The 21,951-nt window shown below is 47.7% G+C and overlaps 1 protein-coding gene across 3 annotated transcripts in view; it reads right to left on the bottom strand.

The window, feature by feature from the left end:
• The window catches only part of RASGRP2 (RAS guanyl releasing protein 2), a 195,291-nt gene that overhangs the window by 103,092 nt on the left and 70,248 nt on the right, over positions 1-21,951 (bottom strand). For all 3 annotated transcript variants that reach the window (XM_066582605.1, XM_066582607.1, XM_066582606.1), the window contains exon 2: positions 11,365-11,506. In XM_066582605.1, coding sequence (XP_066438702.1) covers positions 11,365-11,434 — 70 coding nt within the window. In that variant the 5' untranslated portion in view covers positions 11,435-11,506. The remainder of the gene's footprint in view (positions 1-11,364; positions 11,507-21,951) is intronic.

Raw genomic sequence — 21,951 nt, 5'->3', positions numbered from 1 at the left:
ATTTGTCGAGGTTAATGATCCAACCTAGCGACTCGAACAGGTGGAGGGTGAGGTTGACCCGGTGCTGGAGTTCCGAGGGTGATCCTGCTATAAGCAGGAAATCGTCGAGGTATGGGACAATTAGTACTTTGTCCGTCCTTAGTGCTGCTACCATCTCCAATACTAGTTTGGAGAATACCCGCGGTGCGGAGGAAATCCCGAACGGCAGGCATGCGAATTGGTAATGCGAGACTGACCCTTCTATCACCAGGGCGAATCGAAGAAACTGTTGGGAGTCTGAGTGTATGGGAATATGATAATAGGCGTCTTTTAAGTCCACCGTGGCCATGGCGCTATCTGGTGTGATTAGGGGGATCGCTGATCTTACTGATTCCATTTTAAATCTTCGGTATGTTATAGACTTATTCAGGTATTTCAGGTTGATTATAACTCTGTAGGCCCCGTTAGGCTTCTTAATAAGAAACAAGGGGGAGTAGCAGCCTTTGAACCGTTCTTCTGCGGGAACCGGGATAATGGCCCCCAGGGATAGTAGGTCCCGTACCCCCGACTGGAGGGCCCGGGCCGACGCGGGTGACTGGCAGGGGGTAACCACGAACCTCCGGGGAGGGGGGGCGGAAAGCTCAATTCTATAGCCCTCTGAGACCAGGTGAAGGGCCCAGGGATTGGAGGTTATTTCGTTCCATCTATTGGCGAACCCCCTAAGTCTGCCCCCCACCTGCCGGATCCCGATGGGCGGATTCTCACCCTTTCCGCCTTTGGGGTAAGACCAGCGTCCAGTTTTCCCCTTCCCCCTGTATGTTCTCGGGGGGACAAAGGGAGGAGGGTAGGAGGAGGAAGGCCGCTTGACGGGTCTCTCTGCTGGTAGCCCCTGACTTTTGTCTGAGGCCTTCTCCAGGAGTGTGTCCAGGGAAGGTCCGAAGATGCGATGTCCTTGGAAGGGCAAAGAGCAAAGCCTGTTCTTTGAGGCATTGTCCCCTGTCCAGGCTTTTACCCAGACAGCCCTCCTGGCTGTGTTCGAAAGTGCCGCCGACCGGGCCCCGAACCTTACTGACTCCATCGAGGCGTCCGCCAGGAAGCCGGTGGCCTGTTGGAGGAGGGGAAGGCAGTTGGAGATATCTTCCCTCGAACCCCTTTGCGAGACCAGGGCCTGGAGTTGGTCTAGCCAGACCGTCATGGATCTCGCTACCGACGTGGCCGTAATGTTGGTTTTCATGGTGAGGGCCGCCGACTCCCAGGCCTTCTTCATTGCCGAATCCACTCGTGAATCCAGTGGGTCCCGCAATTGGGAGATGTCCTCAAAGGGGAGGGCAGCCTTCTTCGAGACCCTGGCGATCGCCAAATCCACCTTCGGGACGGTGTCCAAGAACTCAATGTCTTCCGGGGTGAAGACCATACGCTCTTTAAACTCCTTAGGCAGGAAAAACTTGTGTTATGCCTGTTTCCACTCGGTCAAGATAAGCTGTTTTAGGATATCATTGACCGGGAATGATGGTTTGGGCTGAGGTATGAGTCCCCGGAACAGGGTATCCTGGAGGGATGGCTGCTGCGGCGTCTGTTCCTCCACCTGCATGGTGTGACGGACCGCTGTTAGTAGCTGCCCCAGATCCGCCGATGCGAAGTAGTACTTCCTCGTGTCTTCCATGGGCGGTATGGATTCTGAGGGGGAATCCTCTAAGAACCCTTCCTCCGAGTCTGATTCTTCTATCCGTGACCGCCTTACCCTTTTCGTGGGGGGCGGAACGGAAAGACGAGAGAGAGGCCTCGATCTCCTTGCGGATCATAGCTCGGATGTCCGATATGCCCGAGAGGCCTTCCTCACGAACCACTTTCTCTGTGCAGGCTGCGCATAAGGGTTTGGTGTGTCCCTCGTCCAGTCGCCGCAGGCAGACTGGGCACTTGCGCACGCGCTTCTTGGCCTCTCTGCCCTTTTGTGCTTCACTGTCCTAAGAGACGGAGACAGCAGAAAAAAAGGGGGGGTTTTCCAGCACCTGATCCTTCCTTACCCCTGGTGTGGGCCCCCGGAGGTTTACTCACCAGCGGGCTGCTCTCCGTGTCTTCTCTGGCCGACATCTTTACTTAGGTGCTGACCGAAGACATGTGGGGAATACCTGCTTTTCTCCTCTTTTTTTTTTTTTTTTTTTTTTTTGGATTTTCAAATTTGGCGCCTTTTTCCCTCGAGGCCCCGCCCCCCCGTGACGCGGCCGTGCTGACGTCATGCCGCCGCGCCGGACCCGGGGGATACACTCTGCGTCGGGCTCTGAGGAGGGCGCATAGATGTCCGGGGATGTCGGATCGAGCGCAACCGTCGGCCCGCGCCGCGCGCTCTTCCCCCCCCCTCGCTGGCATACCTGCTCAGCCGTCTGCCGACAGAGGATCTCTGGAAGCCGGGTCCCGACGTCCAGAGCGGGTGCCTGATCCGGAGGGCGGCTTCCAAGCCCTGCAGGTACCGGGCTGTATCTTCCCAGTGCGACAACCCCACTGGGCAGCGCGCTAGGGAAGGGTTCCCCGCAGGGAACGTGGTGCTGGTCCTTGGGATCCTGCGGGTGAGGGTCCCCACGTAGGGTCTCACCCGCGCAAGCTCTGCCAGCCCGACCAGAGAGTCGTCCCCCCACGGGCGGACAGGCTGCATAGGAATTTTCCTTTCTTCTTTTTCCTTTGCCTCCAGCATACACCTGGAGGCTTCCGCTTGGACTGTCCTGTAGGGACAGGAAGACACTGGTGAGCCGGTGGCGGGAGGTGCCTTTTGTATGTTTTGCCGCTTCCTGTCCCAACAGGGGTCCAGTGGACATCCTCCATGTGTATGCTGTCAGGATGACGAGGGGGAAATGTAATTTATAGGTGTTTAAGAATAAAAAAAAAATGGCTGCTGTCCATGAAGCTGGTTGAGACCTGTCCTAAGATGGGAGGATGCATTTCTAGACTGTAGGTCAAAGATGAGCCAGCGCGTTCCTTTATGTGAACAATAGATGCTGGCTCCCATCTGATTATCAGAAATTCCTCCTTTACCTCCTGTTTTTGGGGGTTTTATACTGCAGAGTCTATAGTGGGGTAAAAACTACCAGCAGGAGTCTTCCCGTCACATGAAAAAGGGGTAAGGGCTGACTATCTGCCGTTTTGTCCTCCACCTGTCTCTGTATAGCCTACAGAAACAAGCAAAAAGCGTGGACAACCGTAGTACAGAATGAGGAAAATGTTCAAAAGCTGAAAGCCAGCTGTTTTTGTGGAGGTGAGCTAAATGATTTTGCTCACCAAAAAGGGCCTGAAAGCCCATCACTACTAGACTGGAAGGGAAGGGGGCAGGGCTGGTGATGGGACCACAAGCGGGGCCTAAAGACACACTAATTTTTTCTGTTAGTCACACCATTCAGCTTAGCAGGATCGATCAGTATAGCATTAGGCTCTGCCCCATGTAAGTCTCGTCCCCTTCGTGCTCCTGTCTAGAGATCCATTCTCCAATCCTAGTATGGGCATCTGCTCTTTTGTTGAATTCCTAGACAACTCCTTTAAAGCCTGCCAACAAAGCCACATACATTTTCAGAATTATGAATTAAATATCAAGACAGTGTGCCTGCAGAGCATGAAGGGAATACTAGCTACTTAGTAAAAACGTGATCTCCTAAAAACATCTTGTAATAGGCTGATGACCAGCTGATTCATTGGGTCTGGCTTCTGAAATCCCTAATATAAGCAGTTACTAAATCAAGGCACTCATGCACTACATGGACTGGTTGGGCCCACTAGAGCTACTGATTCTATAGGGCATATGGAAAAGGGCTCATCTTAGTGCAACAACCACTTTAATTAGCAATTATTGCAGGTTATTGTTGGAAAATTCATGTTTCTAAAGGATGCAAGACAGCATGTCTTTCTGTAAAATAATCTTTAAAGTGTTCATAAACTGGAGCTCCCCTTCAATGCTAATGTTCAGCATTGATATGCATGTATACTTCACTAAATGCTGCCAGTCAACAGCACATATACTTTCCCACATCATCCGCATAAAAACAAATCAATTTTATACTTCAGCTAAACAATTACATCACTAGCAAAATATGTCCACCATGCTCGCTACTACTCCGCTGCAGCAGAACGACAGTTTAGAAGAAAAAAAGCTTCTCCAACTAAGCAGAACAATTTCACTGCGGGCTATAGTGAGTTACAGTAAATAAATTTAATGAAGGGACTAATGATATCATATCAAGTCATTCTCCTCTACTTCACTTCTGATGGATCCCATCATGACACTGTCCTAAAAGTCTAAGTGGTTCACTGTCTGGAGAGGAGCAGGGAAGAAATATTTTACTTTTACAGAGGTGCAGTTTAAAGTGCGGTTAGCCTTATTGGTTACTTAAAGGAGATTTTCCACTAAATGTAGTTAGAGTATTTTTCTCTGTGAGGCTTGCCTACTTCATGTAGAATTGTCTTTGTGTCACTGTATGTGTATTTGTGTCTGTCTGTGTACTGTGTTGGTGTTACCCATCCTCAGTGTGTTCTGCCCCCCTAACCTGCTGAATCTGTGACCTGGGTGGGTAGGAACTATGGGGGTCGAGTTTAGTAGGAAGTGGCGAGTGTGAAGATGTAGTCAATGGAGGACGACTTGTGAGCAGGGGGCTGAAGCTACTGCCCGGGCAGAGCCTCAGATCTATCCCAATGTCTATGGGATATCTCCATTCCAGGGAGTGCAGAGTTCAGATCCTGTTACCTAGAGTCAGCGGTAGTGATTGCATATCCCATCCACATAACTACCGCAGTTCTGAGAACAAATGAGCAGTGAGTCACCAGAGCATTTGAGTGCGACTGGGATGGAGAAAGAAAAAGGTCGTAACATGAAATGAAAGGGTTTGTCGTGTGTTCCCCTACGTGTCAGGAATTTATTTTCCTGGAGGCTGTCCATCAGATAACAGACTGAGGATGTTCGTATGTCAGGAGGAAAAGAGTGACTTCTAGATACAAATGTGTTGGAGATTCTGAGGAGGCAAGGACAAACATGCGTTATGCCCAAAACTGTTGTAATGTTGTGTTCTTGGAAAATCAAAGTTGAATCTGTGAGTAAAGGAAAACTTTTAGCCTTAAGATCCAGTCAATTGTATCTCCTTTTGTGCTCCAGTGGTCTTAACTTTATTTATTTTTATCATTGTAGCTGTATAGGGCCTTTTATTTTGCCAGAGGAGTTCTAGTTTTTAAAAAGGTGGCTACTCTTACATGTAGCCCTCTTTATTGAACCCTATGGGACTTCGAGAAATGCCCTATCAGGCATTTCTGGAATATGTAGTTGATATGCCATAAATATTGAATGTGGGACTACTTTAAACTTTACCAACAAATGCATTTCAATAAAACGACAAATACATGATCTGAACAGGATAAAACTCCGTTAACTGAGCAGACATACAAATTTAACATACAATCTTAGCCCATCTAAACAAAGATGGGCCTCATGTGGCTCAGTGTTAGGGCAGCAGAAATGCACTCTTGCTCACGACCCAAAGGTTGTGGGTTCAATCCCCATGTGGTTCAGGTACCCAACTCAAGGTGGACTCAGCCTTCCATCCTTCCAAAGTTGGTAAATGAGTACTGGGGAAGAGGACTGTGAAAGAGAATAGTAAACCACCCCACAAAAAAATCACGATGTGACGTCACCCTAGGTGTCAGTCGTGACTCTGTGCTTCCACCAGAGTACTTAGAAAAAAAATAAAGACAGAAAATGTGTCTTTCAGCTACTTATTCAGTTTTCAACTCTTGCCAACATTTATTGTCAAAGTTAAAGGGGTTTTGGGGGCAACTATTAATGAGCTGATCGCCTGGCTTGTCAGTGCAGCGGACCGGATGTGCGTCATATGGGGATGAGAGAGTAAGTATCCTAGCTGGCTTGACTCATTGTAATAAATGGGACCCGAGCCTGGCTATTTCTTGCATTTCCACCTCTGACACCGGGGACAACCGAGGAACAGTAATAGTTGCGTCAGGTTCCATTGATTTCAATGAGAGGGAAGCCAGCTAGGGCACTTCCTCTCCCGCCCCCTATGACACATGACAATACGCTCATAGCCGGGGATTCCAAGCGGCGGGTCCCTGGTGATTACCTATTGATAACTTATCCTGCAATAGTTTTTGCCCAGAAAAGCCCTATAAACTTCACCTTTTAGATTCTTTTTAACACATTTTCTTGACACTTCAGCCACAGTTCATTTTACCATTATAGTGTGGCTCCACAGCAGTTGGTCAACCACTGGAGTTTTGGATTTCTGAAGTTCTCAGTACAGACAGCTGTTATTTCAGGCATTCTCTTTAAGCTCATTCAACTGTTAGCCCGATAAAACCAAACTAAAGGTGTTGTCTCAGAGGCAAACCCTTCAAAAATTGGCTGTTGGTGTGGTCAGCTGATTAATCCCTGGTCCCACTCTGGACATCACCAGCAAACAGCTGATTCTGCTTTCATGGGCACTGTAGGGAAAATGTAGTATAACATGGCGGTCATGCAGTAATTAAAGGAGCAATCAATTCCTTGGGAATGGGACACCCTCCATGATGCCCTTATGTCCTATTGGACAACCTCTGTAAAGATTTTTTTTAATAACATTTTACACTGAGGGTTGCAGCATGTATCTATACTAGAGATGAGCGAGCGTGCTTGTTTAAGGCTGCTGCTCGAGCGAGTAGCAGTCTTATCGAGTAACTGTGTACTCGCCCGAGCAGCATGCGGGGAGGTGGCGGGGGCTAGCGGGGGGAGAGCAGGGGGCAGCGGGGGGAAAGAGATCCGGCATGCTGCTCCAGCGAGTACACAGTTACTCGATAAGACTGCTACTTGCTTGAGCCCCAATAGATGTGTATAGGGTCCTACTGTATCTCCTTATGCTATCAGTTTTATATTGAATCACACAGAGGTTGTTCCTATTGTATTCCATACAAATCCAACTGAAAAAAATAATGCCATGTTCCATTGACACCAAATTATGGTGATTTGCACTTGTAGCACTGCCGTATGTCAGAACATGAACTATAATAATAAATCTTTATTTGCATAGCACTAACATTCCACAGCGCTTACAAAGACAGGCGGAAAACAAAGATAAAAGTACAAACATTACAGAACCACGGTAACATAGTAAGCAGTTGATGGAAACAATAGGGGTGAGGGTCCTGCTCCAACGAGCTTACATACTACGAATAATGGGGTGATACAGAAGGTAAAGGGGCTGGAGATGTGCGCGTTATGGCGAGAGAGAGTGAGGGATGCTTGCACATAGACAATGGTCAGACATTTAGCCGTGTGACGGCAGAATCGGTATGACTGCAGGGGCAGTTTATGATGGCTAGCAGGGATTGGAGTCAGTAGGTCAGAGAGCATGTTATCAGGCGGCGTACAGGGGGGTTTGTTTAGGGAATGCGGGATGCCTCCCTGAAGAGGTGCGTTTTTGGAGCACGCCTGAAGTTCTGCGAGTCCTAGATTGCTCGGGTAACCTTTGGTAGTGCGTTCCAGAGGACTGGTGCTGCTCTGGAGAAGTCTTGGAGGCGGCAATGAGAAGTTCGAATTAGAGGGGTGCGCAATCTAGTTTCGTTAGCAGAGCGGAGAGCCCGGGCTGGGTGATGGATTGAAATGAGGGAGGTAATATAGGGCGGAGCTGTGCTGTGGAGGGCTTTGTGGATGACGGTAGTGAGTTTGAATTGAATTTTGTATTTAACGGGCAGCCAGTGCAGTGACTGGCACAGGGCAGAGGCGTCTAAGTAGTGGCTGGACAGGAAGATGAGCCTGGCTGCCGCATTCAGGATGGATTGGAGGGGGTAGAGTCTGGTGCAGGGTAGGACGATCAACAAGTTACAATAATCGAGCTGAGAGTGGATGAGGGCATCAATAAGCGTTTTTAGCGTGTCTGCGGTGAGAAAAAAAAACGGGTTCTTGTGATGTTCTTCAGGTGCAGCTGACCTGTTCAGGCAAGAGATTGGATGTAGGGGGTAAATGAGAGATCAGAGTTGAATATGACCCCAAGGCAGCGGGCATGCTGTCAGGGAACTATGGCTCTGTAGTCTGAAGCTTCAGTGACTCCATGTGCCAAAATACACTGAATAGCCACTTTATTAAAGACACCCATATATGCTTGTGCGTTGGACCTCCTTTGGTCCTCAGAAATATAGCAATAACATGGGGTCTAGATTCCACTAGGTACTAATATTGTTCAGCAGGAATATTGCCCCATGTAGACAGGAGAGCTTCTTGCAATGATCACAAATTCGACTGGAGGTACTGATGTCCTCTTAACAGCTGATAAGAGTTTATGGATTTATGTTGCTTTCAATTTGAACCCTCCAATCAGCATGATGCAACAGAAATCTGGATTCATCCGACAAGGCGATGTTTTTCCACTGCTCAGTAATCCAATATTTGCACTCTTTTACTGACTGGAGTTTTGCATTTCAGTTTCTCTTAGACAGCAATGGTACTGGAACTGCTGTTATAGCCCATTCAAAATAAGGTCCAAGGATTTATGCATTTGGGGTACATTAACTAGAGAACCAGTATTGCATTCAGCTGTTATTTGCTTGTCTGCCCACTGATGGTTCATCAGAATAATTTTGGACATGGTGTTCTGACCACTTTCATCAAGTTTTTTACATCCACAGACCACACTTCGCTGGATGTTTTTACTCTAAATCACATCCCTCTGTACACTCTGGACACTGTTGCACAAGAAAACCTCATTAGGCTGCCTGTCCACGGGCGTTGCAGTATCCTGCGGCAGATCTCCGCCACGGGAGCCGCCACCCGGGAACAGGAGCCGACAGACGGATCTCCGCCGGTTAGCCTATCTGACTAGGCTGACCGCAGAGGACCGTGGAGAAATCAGGGCAAATCGCAGCATGCTGCGATTTGCTGGCCGCGAGCGGAGAATCGCAATGATTCTCCGCTCGTGGACAGGGGGAAGCGTTCTCCATAGCAACGCTACGGAGAACTTTCACTGCGTTCCCCGCGGCCGGATTATCGCCACGGGGATGCAATTCAAACTTGCACGTGGACAGGCAGCCTAATGCAGTCTGAAGTCTTGCCCATTAGTACAGCACAGATGGCCAACACTCATTGGAAGTTACTAACGACCTTCAATTTTCCTATTCTAATGTGGATTCACATTAAAACTGATCCACAGAAACCTTGCCCACTTCATTTTATACTCCACTTTCAGGGGGATAAAACAGGGTGGGGGAAAAGGTGTGTGTGTGTGAGGTGGGGGGGGGGGGGGGGGGAGTAACAGGTCTAATTTCCATACAGGGAAGCTTTAATCTTGAAAAGGGCACATATCTCGAAGTATAGCATAAAGTACATTTAGTGTACAGCCACAGTACACACGATGCTATTGTGTACTTGAGACCTCAGAATGAAAGTAATAAAGAATAGCAGCTGAACAGGTAAGATGAATTTATATAAAATGTTGTTTAGTAGTAGAGATGAGCGAGCACCAAAATGCTCGGGTGCTCGTTACTCGTGACGAAATTTTCGCAATGCTCGAGGGTTCGTTTCGAGTAACGAACCCCATTGAAGTCAATGGGCGACCCGAGCATTTTTGTATATCGGCGATGCTCGCTAAGGTTTTCGTTTGTGAAAATCTGGGCAATTCTACAAAGTAATGGGAACGACACAGCAACGGATAGGGCAGGCGAGGGGCTACATGGTGGGCTGCATCTCAAGTTCCCAGGTCCCACTATTAAGCCACAATAGCGGCAAGAGTGCCCCCCCCCCCCGCGCGCACTGTCAGCGTAAAGATCGTTCTCCTCTGCCATAGCTGTAACAGCTGTGGCAGAGAAGAACGATGTTTGCCCATTGAATTCAATGGAGCCAGCAATACAGCAGGTTCCACTGAAAGCAATGGGCTGCCGGCGATCGCAGGATGAATTGTCGGGAAGGGGTTAAATATATAACCCCTTCCCCGCAATTCATCCAGAAATGTGTTACAATAAAAATATATACCGGCGTATAAGGCGACGGGGCGTATAAGACGACCCCCCAACTGTCACCTTATACGCCGGCAATACAGTGGAGCAAAGAATAAAAATCATTACTCACTTCTTCTGACGTTCTGCGGCGCTCCTGCAGGCTGTTGCTCCCTCCTGGTCCATGGCAGAGTATTGCTTTCTGGACGCAGGGCTTGAAATCCCCGCCTCCAGAAACACAGCCAATCACAGCCATTCAATGACATCATTGTCATTGGCTGTGATTGGCTGAAGGCACGTGTGTTTCTGGAGGCGGGGGATTTAAAGCCCTCCGTAGAGAAATCAATGCTCTGCCGGGAACCAGGAGGGAGCAACAGCCTGCAGGAGCACCGCAGAACACCAGGAGGGAGTGACAGCCTGCAGGAGCACCGCAGAACGTCAGAAGAAGTGAGTAATGATTTTTATTCTTTGCTCCACTGTATTGCCGGCGTATAAGGTGACAGTTGGGGGGTCGTCTTATACGCCCCGTCGCCTTATACGCCGGTATATATTTTTATTGTAACACATTTCTGGATGAATTGCAGGGAAGGGGTTATATATTTAACCCCTTCCCGACAATTCATCCTGCAATCGCCAGCAGCCCATTGCTTTCAGTGCAACCTGCTGTATTGCTGGCTCCATTGAATTAAATGGGCAAACATCGTTCTTCTCTGCCACAGCTGTGGCAAAGAAGGATTTGTCTTCTATATATTCTCAATGGGGTCGGCGCTGCTGCCGCCGGCCCCATTGAGCGCATATAGAGAAGATTTATGGCCTTAAGAAGGACCGTTGGGGTTCTTGAAACCTAAAATACTCCTAACACTCTTCCTATAGCAGCTCCAACACGATAGCACTTTCCCTGAACTAATGTCAGAATGCATCTGAGGCGAGCCGCGGGAGGGGCAGATTTCAATACTCGGGTGACACCTAATCTCGCCAGCCACTCACAGCAGGGGGGTGGTATAGGGCTTGAACGTTGCAGGGGGAAGTTGTAATGCCTTCCCTGTCTTTCTATTGGCCAGAAAAGCACGCAAATTTCTCAGGGAAGAAAGTGAAAGTAACTCGAACATCACGAGGTACTCGTTACGAGTAACGAGCATCTCGAACACCCTAATACTCGAACGAGTATCAAGCTCGGACGAGTATGCTCGCTCATCTCTATTTAGTAGTTTACGATAAATTCTGCTATTACGTCAGTCTACTAGCTGAAAACAGTTGACTGAAGATTTTCCCTTTCTTCCCACCTTTCTGTTAAATTCATTCATTTTTTCATTTTTCAGGCGGAGTTGAGGGCATCTAGTATTAGTAGGCAGAAGTAAAAGGGGGAGATTGACTTTAAAAGGAAATATCGGCAACAATCCATACCGTTCAGGAAACCACACAAGTACATATCCATGTTCTTACCAAAGTTTTGGATGCATATGTCTATCATTTCATCAATGGTATGGCCCTTTTCCATGTCCAAGTTATCCATTTCTGCCTTTTCATTGACTGCTGCAAAGATGGTGTAAACGAATGCCCAAGTGGTGTATGGAGGATTGTCAATCTATCAGATTAAAAAAAATGTAGTTACTTTCAATTTTTAAATGAAACCCATAAAGATGTGCATAATATAGAGCGCAATGAGCCCCGAGCACCCCACGTGACACATGCCGTGTAATTGCTTGACACAGAATGTTATTTCTCCTTCAAAAAGGTGAAGTGATGTGCAAAACTACCCCTCCCAAATTTTGGGTAACCTCTTCCTCTGTCAGTTGTGATCTGTCTCATGTATGCTATGAAAACAGGAAGATACTACTTCTGGCAGTAGAAAACGCACACATTTTATCCCATGGGGCTTTCTGGAACATCAATTATATTTCATATGATAGTTGTGTTAATAGGGTTAGGTAATTCTAATAGTGTTTCCTATTGCTCACATTTTATGAAGCGTTCTGACCAACTATCTTAAATGTATACAACTGACAACACCTGTGCAAATGCCCAGGTTTTACACAGTAAATAAGGCTGCAGAACATTATAAGGGGCATTCCCATCCCGGCTTCTCATAGCAGAGATGGGAAATCCCTTCCCTGTCATGGCTACCATCCATCCAGCCAGAGCCTATGGAAACAGACAAGCGCTTGGAGCGCCGTTTCCATAGCTCTCATTGAAGTGAATGGGAGCTACGGAAACAATGCAGCACAGTATGCTATGCTGTTTGCGCAACTCTCCGAGCTATAGAAACAGCGTAGAACGATGTGCTACGCTTTTTTGTAGCTCCGATTCACTTCAATTAGAGCTGCGGTAAACAGCAATGCGTTAAGTGCTAGACTGTTTCCAACAGGTGGTTGGAACAGAGTGGCAAGTTTTTCTCATTTTGGCCATGAAAAACTGAGATGGTAATACCCCTTTAAATTCAATCTACAATCCTCAAGTGTTTGCAGCTCTATGAGGCAGATGACAATCGCTTCATATAAAAAGCTCAACATTCTTTCCCTACTCCAAATGCAAGAAGAGTAAACTACAAGTGCTCTACACTTCACCTATAAAACTGCACTAAAGCATTACAGATATTGCTCTACCCACTTTGTGAAAATATTACTGTTTAATACCGCGCTTCTCTGAAAATAGGTCTTACTATCGGGGTAGGACTTATCAGGATCTAGCTCACGTGCCCTACAAAAAAAAAAAACATGCACAATACTCACCTGCCCAGCAACGTCCCGATGGTCTTCGGCGGCGCTGCGGTAAGCTGTGTCCTCCTCGTCTCACAGCGGAGCTTCTGGAGTTATGTCATTCAATGAATGGCTGTGATTGGCTGCTGGCACTACATTAGCCAATCACAGCGCTCGCTTTGCTGGAGGTGGGGTATTCAAACCCCCGTTACCAGCAGAAGCTCCGCTGTGAGACGAGGAGGACGCAGCTTACCGCAGCGCCGCCGATGACCATGGGGAAGCATTGGGATGCCACAGTCCAGATGAGTATAAGCCCTTCTCTCCTGAAAATAAGACACTGTACGCTTTTTGGGGCAAAAAATAATATAAGAGTGTCTTATTTTCAGGGAAACACTGTACTGTACTCTGTTTTATGCCATGTGTACCACGTAGTCCAAGAACCCCGTCACAAGTAATAGGATCCGATGAGTTATTGCCTCAATGGTGTTAACATGTGTTAGTTGATGACACTAGAAACAGAATTTCCAAATGTTATCCTACAGGAGGTGGCGTCAGGCTGGGTGCCCTGTACGTACTTGACGATGGACATTATGGTACATCTATATAACTCTGTGTTCAGAACCTGAATGTGTGCACAATAGCATAAGAGAAATTAAGACCTGTGAGATATTGAGCAGAGATCAGAGCCTAATCAGCCACTCAGTAGCACACTGGGGGGCTGTGAGGTAGAGAGAGAAACTGAAGCTTGCAAAAAGAGTGGGGCTTGAGCTCCCACCGTGTGAGGACCATGAAATACAGAGTATGAGGGGTCCTGTAGCCGGAAACTCAAGATCACCCTGTTACTAGGGAGACTATGGCTATGTATTGTTCAGAGATTCATGAAAGCCAACTAAGGCCTCATGTCCATGGGCGGATTGCATTTCACATGCGACCTTGACCCATGGCCTAGGACACTGCGGGTCTTCTACTAACCAGTCCAAGTCTTCATTTTCTTCACTGCGAATGGGTGTGCAAGCGCCAGCCGATGCACCACTGCACATGCGCAGTGGAGTTTTGCTTTTTTTTTAAACTTCTGCTTTCCTGCGGATTCCAGGGCCCGCATGCAATTCAATTGCAGATGGGCCATGTATTGGACGGCTTCCATTAACTTCAATAGAAGCCGTCTGTGCGGAATTCACACTGAAATGGAGCATGCAGCAATTTTTTTTTCCAGACCAAAAAGGCCACAAATCAAATCCGTATGCTTTATTTCATTTGCAGATGTCCATGCTTCCCTATGGGTGGCTTGATTTGCGGATCTTCCGCACGGATGCCCTGTAAATCCAACCCGCCCGTGGACATTGGGCCTAATTCAGCATCGTTCTATGGCTGATTGCCCCACACAGCCTTGTCCAAGTCCCAAACAAAGATTCAGTCAGTGCTATCATAGAAAAAACAGGCACTGTTTAAGGAGACTGGTGGAACCCCATAAGAATCACCTAGGAAGAGCAAGCTGTGGCAGGGGGTAACTACCCCCTAAGACCTACAGCGGCATAGTAGATTCAGATAAGAGTCATTAGCCATCTGGAGCAGAGCCCTTGAGTGTGTGGGGTGTGGGGCACAGTGCTCCAGGCCTCAGCAATTGTTCAATTGTTCTGTTGAAGTGCATTCACCCTCCAGGTGTGCGAAACCATCAAGCATATTGGGCAACTTCACTTAGCATGAAGTTGCCCAATATGCTTCATGGTTTTCACACACCCAATATTACTTAGCACAAACCAGTATGTTTCATGTCTGTCCCCCTCACCTGATTGCCTGTCACTCGAGGTCTCTTCTGTATATTTCTGTCACTTCCTTGCACTGTAGCCCCCTGTCAGATGCTGGTCAGGCACTATTTTAAGGGCTCATGCCCATGGACGGAGCGGGATACGCCCGTGGATTTTCGCCATGGGAGTATTGTGGTGGTAAACAAAAAGCTGGTGATTGTGGAAAAGGGTGCGTTTTCCAGTGGTCTCCATTAATACTATAATAATGGAGACCTACGCTGCGGAAAAATGCAGTGAAATAAAACACGGCGCGGTAATCAACGGCAGAATCACGCATGTGGGCACTGACAGGAAGAAAAGCTATTAGGTTCAATTGAACCTAATAGAGGATTTCCGCCGCGGGGAACACGGCAGAAATCCATACATGGGCATTACCCCTAAGGGCTCCTGTCCACGGGCGAATTTTCACTGCGTTTCCCGCAGCGATTATCCGTCCGCGGGGAACGCAGTGAACGATTTCCATAGCAACACTATGTCCACGAGCAGAGAATCATTGCGAGATTCACCGTGGGATTTTGCAACGCAGACAGGCAGCTAGTGTGAGAGATTTTTTACTCTTACAATCAATTTCATGATGTATCAACATTAGCTGAGGTTATACCATTTTTGCCTGGAGGGGGAACAATTTAATTATTGTCTATATTCACTTAAATCATTTACAGACCATAAGTATACAGTCAGGAGGATGAGCTGTGATTTCCTCTATTATAACTGTGGCATCAGCGTCTATATCCCCTTCTAGGCAGTTTCTGTGGTAGATCCATATAACAGCATGACACAGAATCTGACTAGAAAATGAATCCATAGCCCCCAAGTAAATCTGAGCTGGTCAGAATTGAGATCACATGACCATCTGAGGAAAAAGAGAGGCTGGGAGTCTCAGGCAGACAGAAATAAAAAAATCATTATGTAGTTGTTGGTTAAGTCACCAGAGTGGCCTTTTAAAGATACATTAACCATAAGCCTTGTGTTTAGGGGGATTCACACTAGTGTTTAATCTCCGTTTAGTTTTCCATCTATCTGTTCAACTTTTGAAGCAGAGACACAGAAATAAAACGGAATGAAACTGATCCATTTTAACCACCATTGATTTCAATGTGTTTTTTTTTAAACTGGAAAGCAAACCGAAAGACTGAACTATTTGTTGTATTTAAAAAAGGAAACCTGACGGAACAGAAGAAAAGTGAAAGTTTTCAATTTTTAAAAACCCCATTGAAATCAATGGCAGCAAGAACTGATCCATTTATTTTGGTCTCTGCTTCAAAAACAGAACAGAGAGCCATAACAGACTAAGCGCTAGTGTGAATTGACCCTTAACCGCTATGTGTTGCGTCACACTGAGAACGTAAAAAAGATCAACATGGCACAGTACAGCTTCATGTGTTCTCCTGCAGATAAGTTATAGTACATAAAACTTCAGTTAAATGAAGTGAAGATTTTGTTATCCTATTTGAATATAGCCTGAACTACAGCAGATTAGTGGAGTTTCATCGAAGTCAGTGGTAATATAAACCCCCTATGTAATATTAACCCCACAGTAGCTCCAGTAATAACAGCCCCCAAACCCATATACTTACCTTCTCCTTGTAGTCAGCGCCACTCTTCCTCTGCTCAGCGCTGATTCGCAGTACACACTGACAGGGGTGTGCACGCCTGGAACGCTTACTCCCCAAGCCCCCCCTGCGGAACGGAGGAGGAGAGGGCTCAGGGGAGAAGGACCCTGGGTGCCCACTGACATCAAAGTATGCACTGGGATCAGCGGCACCTTGTCGGTAATCACTACAGTAGTGAGCAGCCGTTGGCCGCTCACCACGGAAACTTGGTAGGAGTCCAACTATCGTTTGCGGAGCCCCAAGAGCTCCACTGAGCATTTTGGAAACCACTGATCTACAGTAAGTCAATGACTTCTTGTATTTTTCAAGAGAAGCTGTATGTTTTTCAGGCTCAATTTTAAAGGGCCATATAATTTGTATATCTACATACAGGGGGGAAAACAAACTCAAAAAAAAACAACAAAGTTGTTGCCATTCTTTACATTGTTCACCGACCAGCTCTATCTCTATAAAGGCCCTGGCTGACTGGCCACTTGTTCTCTAATTTCCCGGTGTCGTACAAACATGAAATTTGGCACAACCATTCTTTAGGTCCTAAATAGAAATAGTCAACGGGTTGCAATTCGATTACTCAATTCTAGGAGCAAAATTACGTGAGCTATGTAAATTCCCGATATCGTACAAATGTAATATTTGGCATGAGCATTCTTTGAATCCCAAGTGGGAAAAGTATAGGGGGTCACAACTTGATTATTCAATTCCAAGTGCGAAAGTAAGTAATCCCCTATGTAATGTATTCAAACATTTGAACCGCACTAACATGAAATTTGCCACGACCATTCTTTACGACCTAATAGGTAAAGTAAAGGGTTGTAACAATATTTAATTCTAAGCGTGAAAAACTGTGAAAATCCGCAATACATGTGATAATTCTTTTCTCAGAAGACATAAAGCCTAGGGAAATTTGTATACCGAGGGGAATCTACCTCACGTGTGTGTGTGTGTGTGTGTCTGTCTGTCTACCGAGGGGAATCTACCTCACGTGTGTGTGTGTGTGTGTGTCTGTCTACCGAGGGGAATCTACCTCACGTGTGTGTGTGTGTCTGTGTCTACCGAGGGGAATCTACCTCACGTGTGTGTGTGTGTCTGTGTCTACCGAGGGGAATCTACCTCACGTGTGTGTGTGTGCGTCTACCGAGGGGAATCTACCTCACGTGTGTGTGCGCGTCTACCGAGGGGAATCTACCTCACGTGTGTGTGCGTCTGTCTACCGAGCAAAATCTACCTCCCGTGTGTGTGCGTGTCTGTCTGTCTACCGAGGGGAATCTACCTCCCCTGTGTGTGTGTCTGTCTACCGAGGGGGAATCTACCTCCCCTCTGTGTGTGTCTGTCTACCGAGGGGGAATCTACCTCCCCTCTGTGTGTGTCTGTCTACCGAGGGGAATCTACCTCCCCTCTGTGTGTGTCTGTCTACCGAGGGGAATCTACCTCCCCTCTGTGTGTGTCTGTCTACCGAGGGGAATCTACCTCCCCTCTGTGTGTGTCTGTCTACCGAGGGGAATCTACCTCCCCTCTGTGTGTGTCTGTCTACCGAGGGGAATCTACCTCCCCTCTGTGTGTGTCTGTCTACCGAGGGGAATCTACCTCCCCTCTGTGTGTGTCTGTCTACCGAGGGGAATCTACCTCCCCTCTGTGTGTGTCTGTCTACCGAGGGGAATCTACCTCCCCTCTGTGTGTGTCTGTCTACCGAGGGGAATCTACCTCCCCTCTGTGTGTGTGTCTACCGAGGGGAATCTACCTCCCCTCTGTGTGTGTCTGTCTACCGAGGGGAATCTACCTCCCCTCTGTGTGTGTCTGTCTACCGAGGGGAATCTACCTCCCCTCTGTGTGTGTCTGTCTACCGAGGGGAATCTACCTCCCCTCTGTGTGTGTCTGTCTACCGAGGGGAATCTACCTCCCCTCTGTGTGTGTCTGTCTACCGAGGGGAATCTACCTCCCCTCTGTGTGTCTGTCTACCGAGGGGAATCTACCTCCCCTCTGTGTGTGTCTGTCTACCGAGGGGAATCTACCTCCCCTCTGTGTGTGTCTGTCTACCGAGGGGAATCTACCTCCCCTCTGTGTGTGTCTGTCTACCGAGGGGGAATCTACCTCCCCTGTGTGTGTGTGTCTGTCTACCGAGGGGAATCTACCTCCCCTCTGTGTCTATCTACTGAGGGGAATCTACCTCCCGTGTGTGTGCGTGTCTGTCTACCTACCGAGGGGAATCTACCTCCCGTGCGTCTGTCTACCGAGGGGGAATCTACCTCCCCTCTGTGTGCGTCTGTCTACCGAGGGGGAATCTACCTCCCCTCTGTGTGCGTCTGTCTACCGAGGGGGAATCTACCTCCCCTCTGTGTGCGTCTGTCTACCGAGGGGGAATCTACCTCCCCTCTGTGTGCGTCTGTCTACCGAGGGGGAATCTACCTCCCCTCTGTGTGCGTCTGTCTACCGAGGGGGAATCTACCTCCCCTCTGTGTGCGTCTGTCTACCGAGGGGGAATCTACCTCCCCTCTGTGTGCGTCTGTCTACCGAGGGGGAATCTACCTCCCCTCTGTGTGCGTCTGTCTACCGAGGGGGAATCTACCTCCCCTCTGTGTGCGTCTGTCTACCGAGGGGGAATCTACCTCCCCTCTGTGTGTGTCTGTCTACCGAGGGGGAATCTACCTCCCCTCTGTGTGTGTCTGTCTACCGAGGGGGAATCTACCTCCCCTCTGTGTGTGTCTGTCTACCGAGGGGGAATCTACCTCCCCTCTGTGTGTGTCTGTCTACCGAGGGGGAATCTACCTCCCCTCTGTGTGTGTCTGTCTACCGAGGGGAATCTACTTCCCCTCTGTGTGTGTCTGTCTACCGAGGGGAATCTACCTCCCCTCTGTGTGTGTCTGTCTACCGAGGGGAATCTACCTCACTTCTGTGTGTCTGTATACCGAGGGAAATCTACCTCACTTCTGTGTCTGTATACCGAGGGGAATCTACCTCACCTCTGTGTGTCTATACACTGAGGGGAATCTACCTCACCTCTGTGTCTACATACTGTGGAGAATCTACCTCCCCTCTGTGTCTACATACTGTGGAGAATCTACCTCGCCTCTGTGTCTACATACTGAGGTAAATCTAACTGACCTCTATGTGCATATACTGAAAGGCTGTAAAAGTACATAAGGGAAGCTGCCATGGACTGCAGGGACGGAGCATGCCTTTAAAGGCCAAGAAGGGGCTGCAACCTTCAGTATGGGAGTAAATTTGAATAAAAGGGGGCGTTACCGTTAATAAAAAGTGAAAAAAGTGGGAGAGGTGGCACATTTATAGTGGCCCATAGAGTGTACAGGGTAGTCAACCAATCTCCAGTCTTGTAACACCTAGCTATGTGCTCCTCGTAGACAAAGGGTGCCATATGTCGGAAAGACCCCATCATTGCCCTTTCTTCACAAGCTTAAACTACTTGGAAACAGCTGGCTGCTGATTGATAGAGGAGGAAGGGTCAGAGCCAAGAACAGGAAAGTGAGCAGGGCGAGGCAAAATGTTGGGAGTTTTTGGAGAAAGTGCGGGAGAGAAGACAGGAAGTGGAGGAGGAGTTAGAGGGATTAGTAAGAAGGTTGTCTTTGGAGTAGGATGTGAGAGGAGGTGCACAGCAGTGTGGAGAGGATTAATTTTGTCTGGAGGAGGAAGTACCTACAAGCTTCCCAATTCAAGCGCAGCATGAGGGGAAAAGTGTGGGTCCTATCTTTTTAACACAAGCCCGTTAAAAGTAAAGCCAGGGAAAGTGAAAGAGGCCCACCTTTAATCCAACTTCATCAACTACATAATTGTCTTCTAGAAGTCAACCCCCAGATAACTAGGACTATGGGAATTCTACTGAGTAATCTTTCAATGCACAAAGAGAGCGTGTTATATTTTAACTTGTACTAAACTGAAACTTGGAGCAACGTTATTTAACTGCAAAGACCTCTGCACATTAATGAACTGTACCTGTTTTCTCCAATGTTACAAAAGCTAAAGTAAACTGAGTACCTTCAGTTTGCAAATCAAAGCTACCATGACTTGTGTCAATTATTTCTTTATTAACCCTTTGAGTCCCTTAAGGAAGAGGTACTGGTGTCACAAGACAAACCACTGTTGATAATTGCTAACCGTAGTAACCCTTTTTGCCACTGTGCACTGCCAGGCCTCCACCGCCAGCCATTATAGGGAGAGATTGCAGACCCACCCATGACATCCATCTTGTTTACCTGTGGTCTCCCCACATTGGCGCGCCCTGCTCAGATGCTGCATGAATGCTTTGGCATTACAAACAGGATGAACTGCCTCTGTGACCACATGCGCATGGTTGTGTTAATGCTGAATATTTAAAGAAACCGCGTCCAACTAGAAAACGCGCCAAAAAGAGAAAAACCTGTTTAAAGAACTGTTAACATGTCTAACAGTGGGGCCAATCAATCAGGAAGCGCTTGCTACTGCTCTGGAAGTTGCCCTGGATCCCGCTCTTGCCGCGGCTTCAGTTGCCGCTCCGATAGCCCAATCGTGTCTGGGTTTGTGCCATTAACCATGCCGTACTGTTTAGGTCTTCCATGGCTGCCAATGTATAGTGGAGAGAAACATACACTCATATTTTAAAGGAAAGATGGGAGCTGTATTTAGACTGTATCCGTTAGCAGTAGAACGAAAAGTGAAGATTCTAATGGGACCATTGGAAGGAGCTGCTCCTAGATGTTAAAACTTGTCCGCGAGAACATAAAGTCTGTAGAAGATATTTTTGAAAAACTACAGAATATTTTTGGTGTATACAATGTCTGAAATTAAAGGGGTTGTCTCGTGAAATCAAGTGGGGTTCAGCACTTCTATATGGCCATATTAATGCACTTTGTAATATACATCGTGCATTAACTATGAGCCATACAGAAGTTATTCACTTACCTGCTCCGTTGCTAGCATCCCCGTCGCCATGGATCCGTCTAAATTCGATGTCTTCTGGCGTTTTTAGACGCGCTTGCGCAGTCCGGTCTTCTCCCTGGTGAATGGGGCCGCTCGTACCGGAGAGCTGGTCCTCGTAGCTCCGCCCCGTCACGTGTGCCGATTCCAGCCAATCAGGAGGCTGGAATCGGCAATGAACCGCACAGAGCCCACGGTGCACCATGGGAGAAGACCCGCGGTGCATCGTGGGTGAAGATCCCGGCGGCCATCTTGGTAAAGGAAGAAAGAAGTCGCCGCAGCGCGGGGATTCGGGTAAGTAATAAACTTTTTTTATTTTTAACCCATCCCTTGGGTTTGTCTCGCGCCGAACGGGGGGCCTATTGAATAAAAAAAAAACCTGTTTCGGCGTGAGACAACCCCTTTAAGTAAAGGTTCTTTAATAAGAAACAAAGTTGGTGAATCTCTTAAAGAGTATGCTTTGTCCCTACAGGAGGACATAAAGGCAACAGTACATGCCAACCCTAAAGAAGCTGATAGCCCTGATCAGGCTCTGGGAAAGCAGTTTGAAAGAACTTTAGCTGAAACCCTCCAGAGCCAATTCAAGATGTTGCCTGTGCAACATCCAGACAGCAGTTTCATAAAATCCAAAGAATTAGCGATATAGATACTGGGTACAGAGCCCCAGGCGGTTGAGGCAGAATCGAAATGATCTAGTCTTCACCCCCACAAATGAGAATTATACTAGCAGGCTGAACAGGCTAGTGTACCTGCGGACAAGCGCCTGCTAGAGGTGCAGTGGCAAATGGCAGAATTAATCTGCAGTGTGGTAAGCTCTTTGTAAAAAGCTGAGCGAGTTAGAGGGCCAGACTTTCACCCGGGCCACAAGTCCCTAAACGAAAATTACTTACCGAAGGCTCCTCTCCCGCACCCTGGCCATTTTGTGAACATTGCTGCAAGTATGGACATCAAGAAAACACTGCTGGGCTTTAAAAACGGGCGCCCACTGGGGACTATTCCCTGAGTGGACAA

The sequence above is a fragment of the Eleutherodactylus coqui genome, chromosome 11 (genome assembly GCF_035609145.1).
Source record: "Eleutherodactylus coqui strain aEleCoq1 chromosome 11, aEleCoq1.hap1, whole genome shotgun sequence".
NCBI lineage: Eukaryota > Metazoa > Chordata > Amphibia > Anura > Eleutherodactylidae > Eleutherodactylus > Eleutherodactylus coqui.
This window is presented reverse-complemented; position numbering and strand designations above follow the sequence as displayed.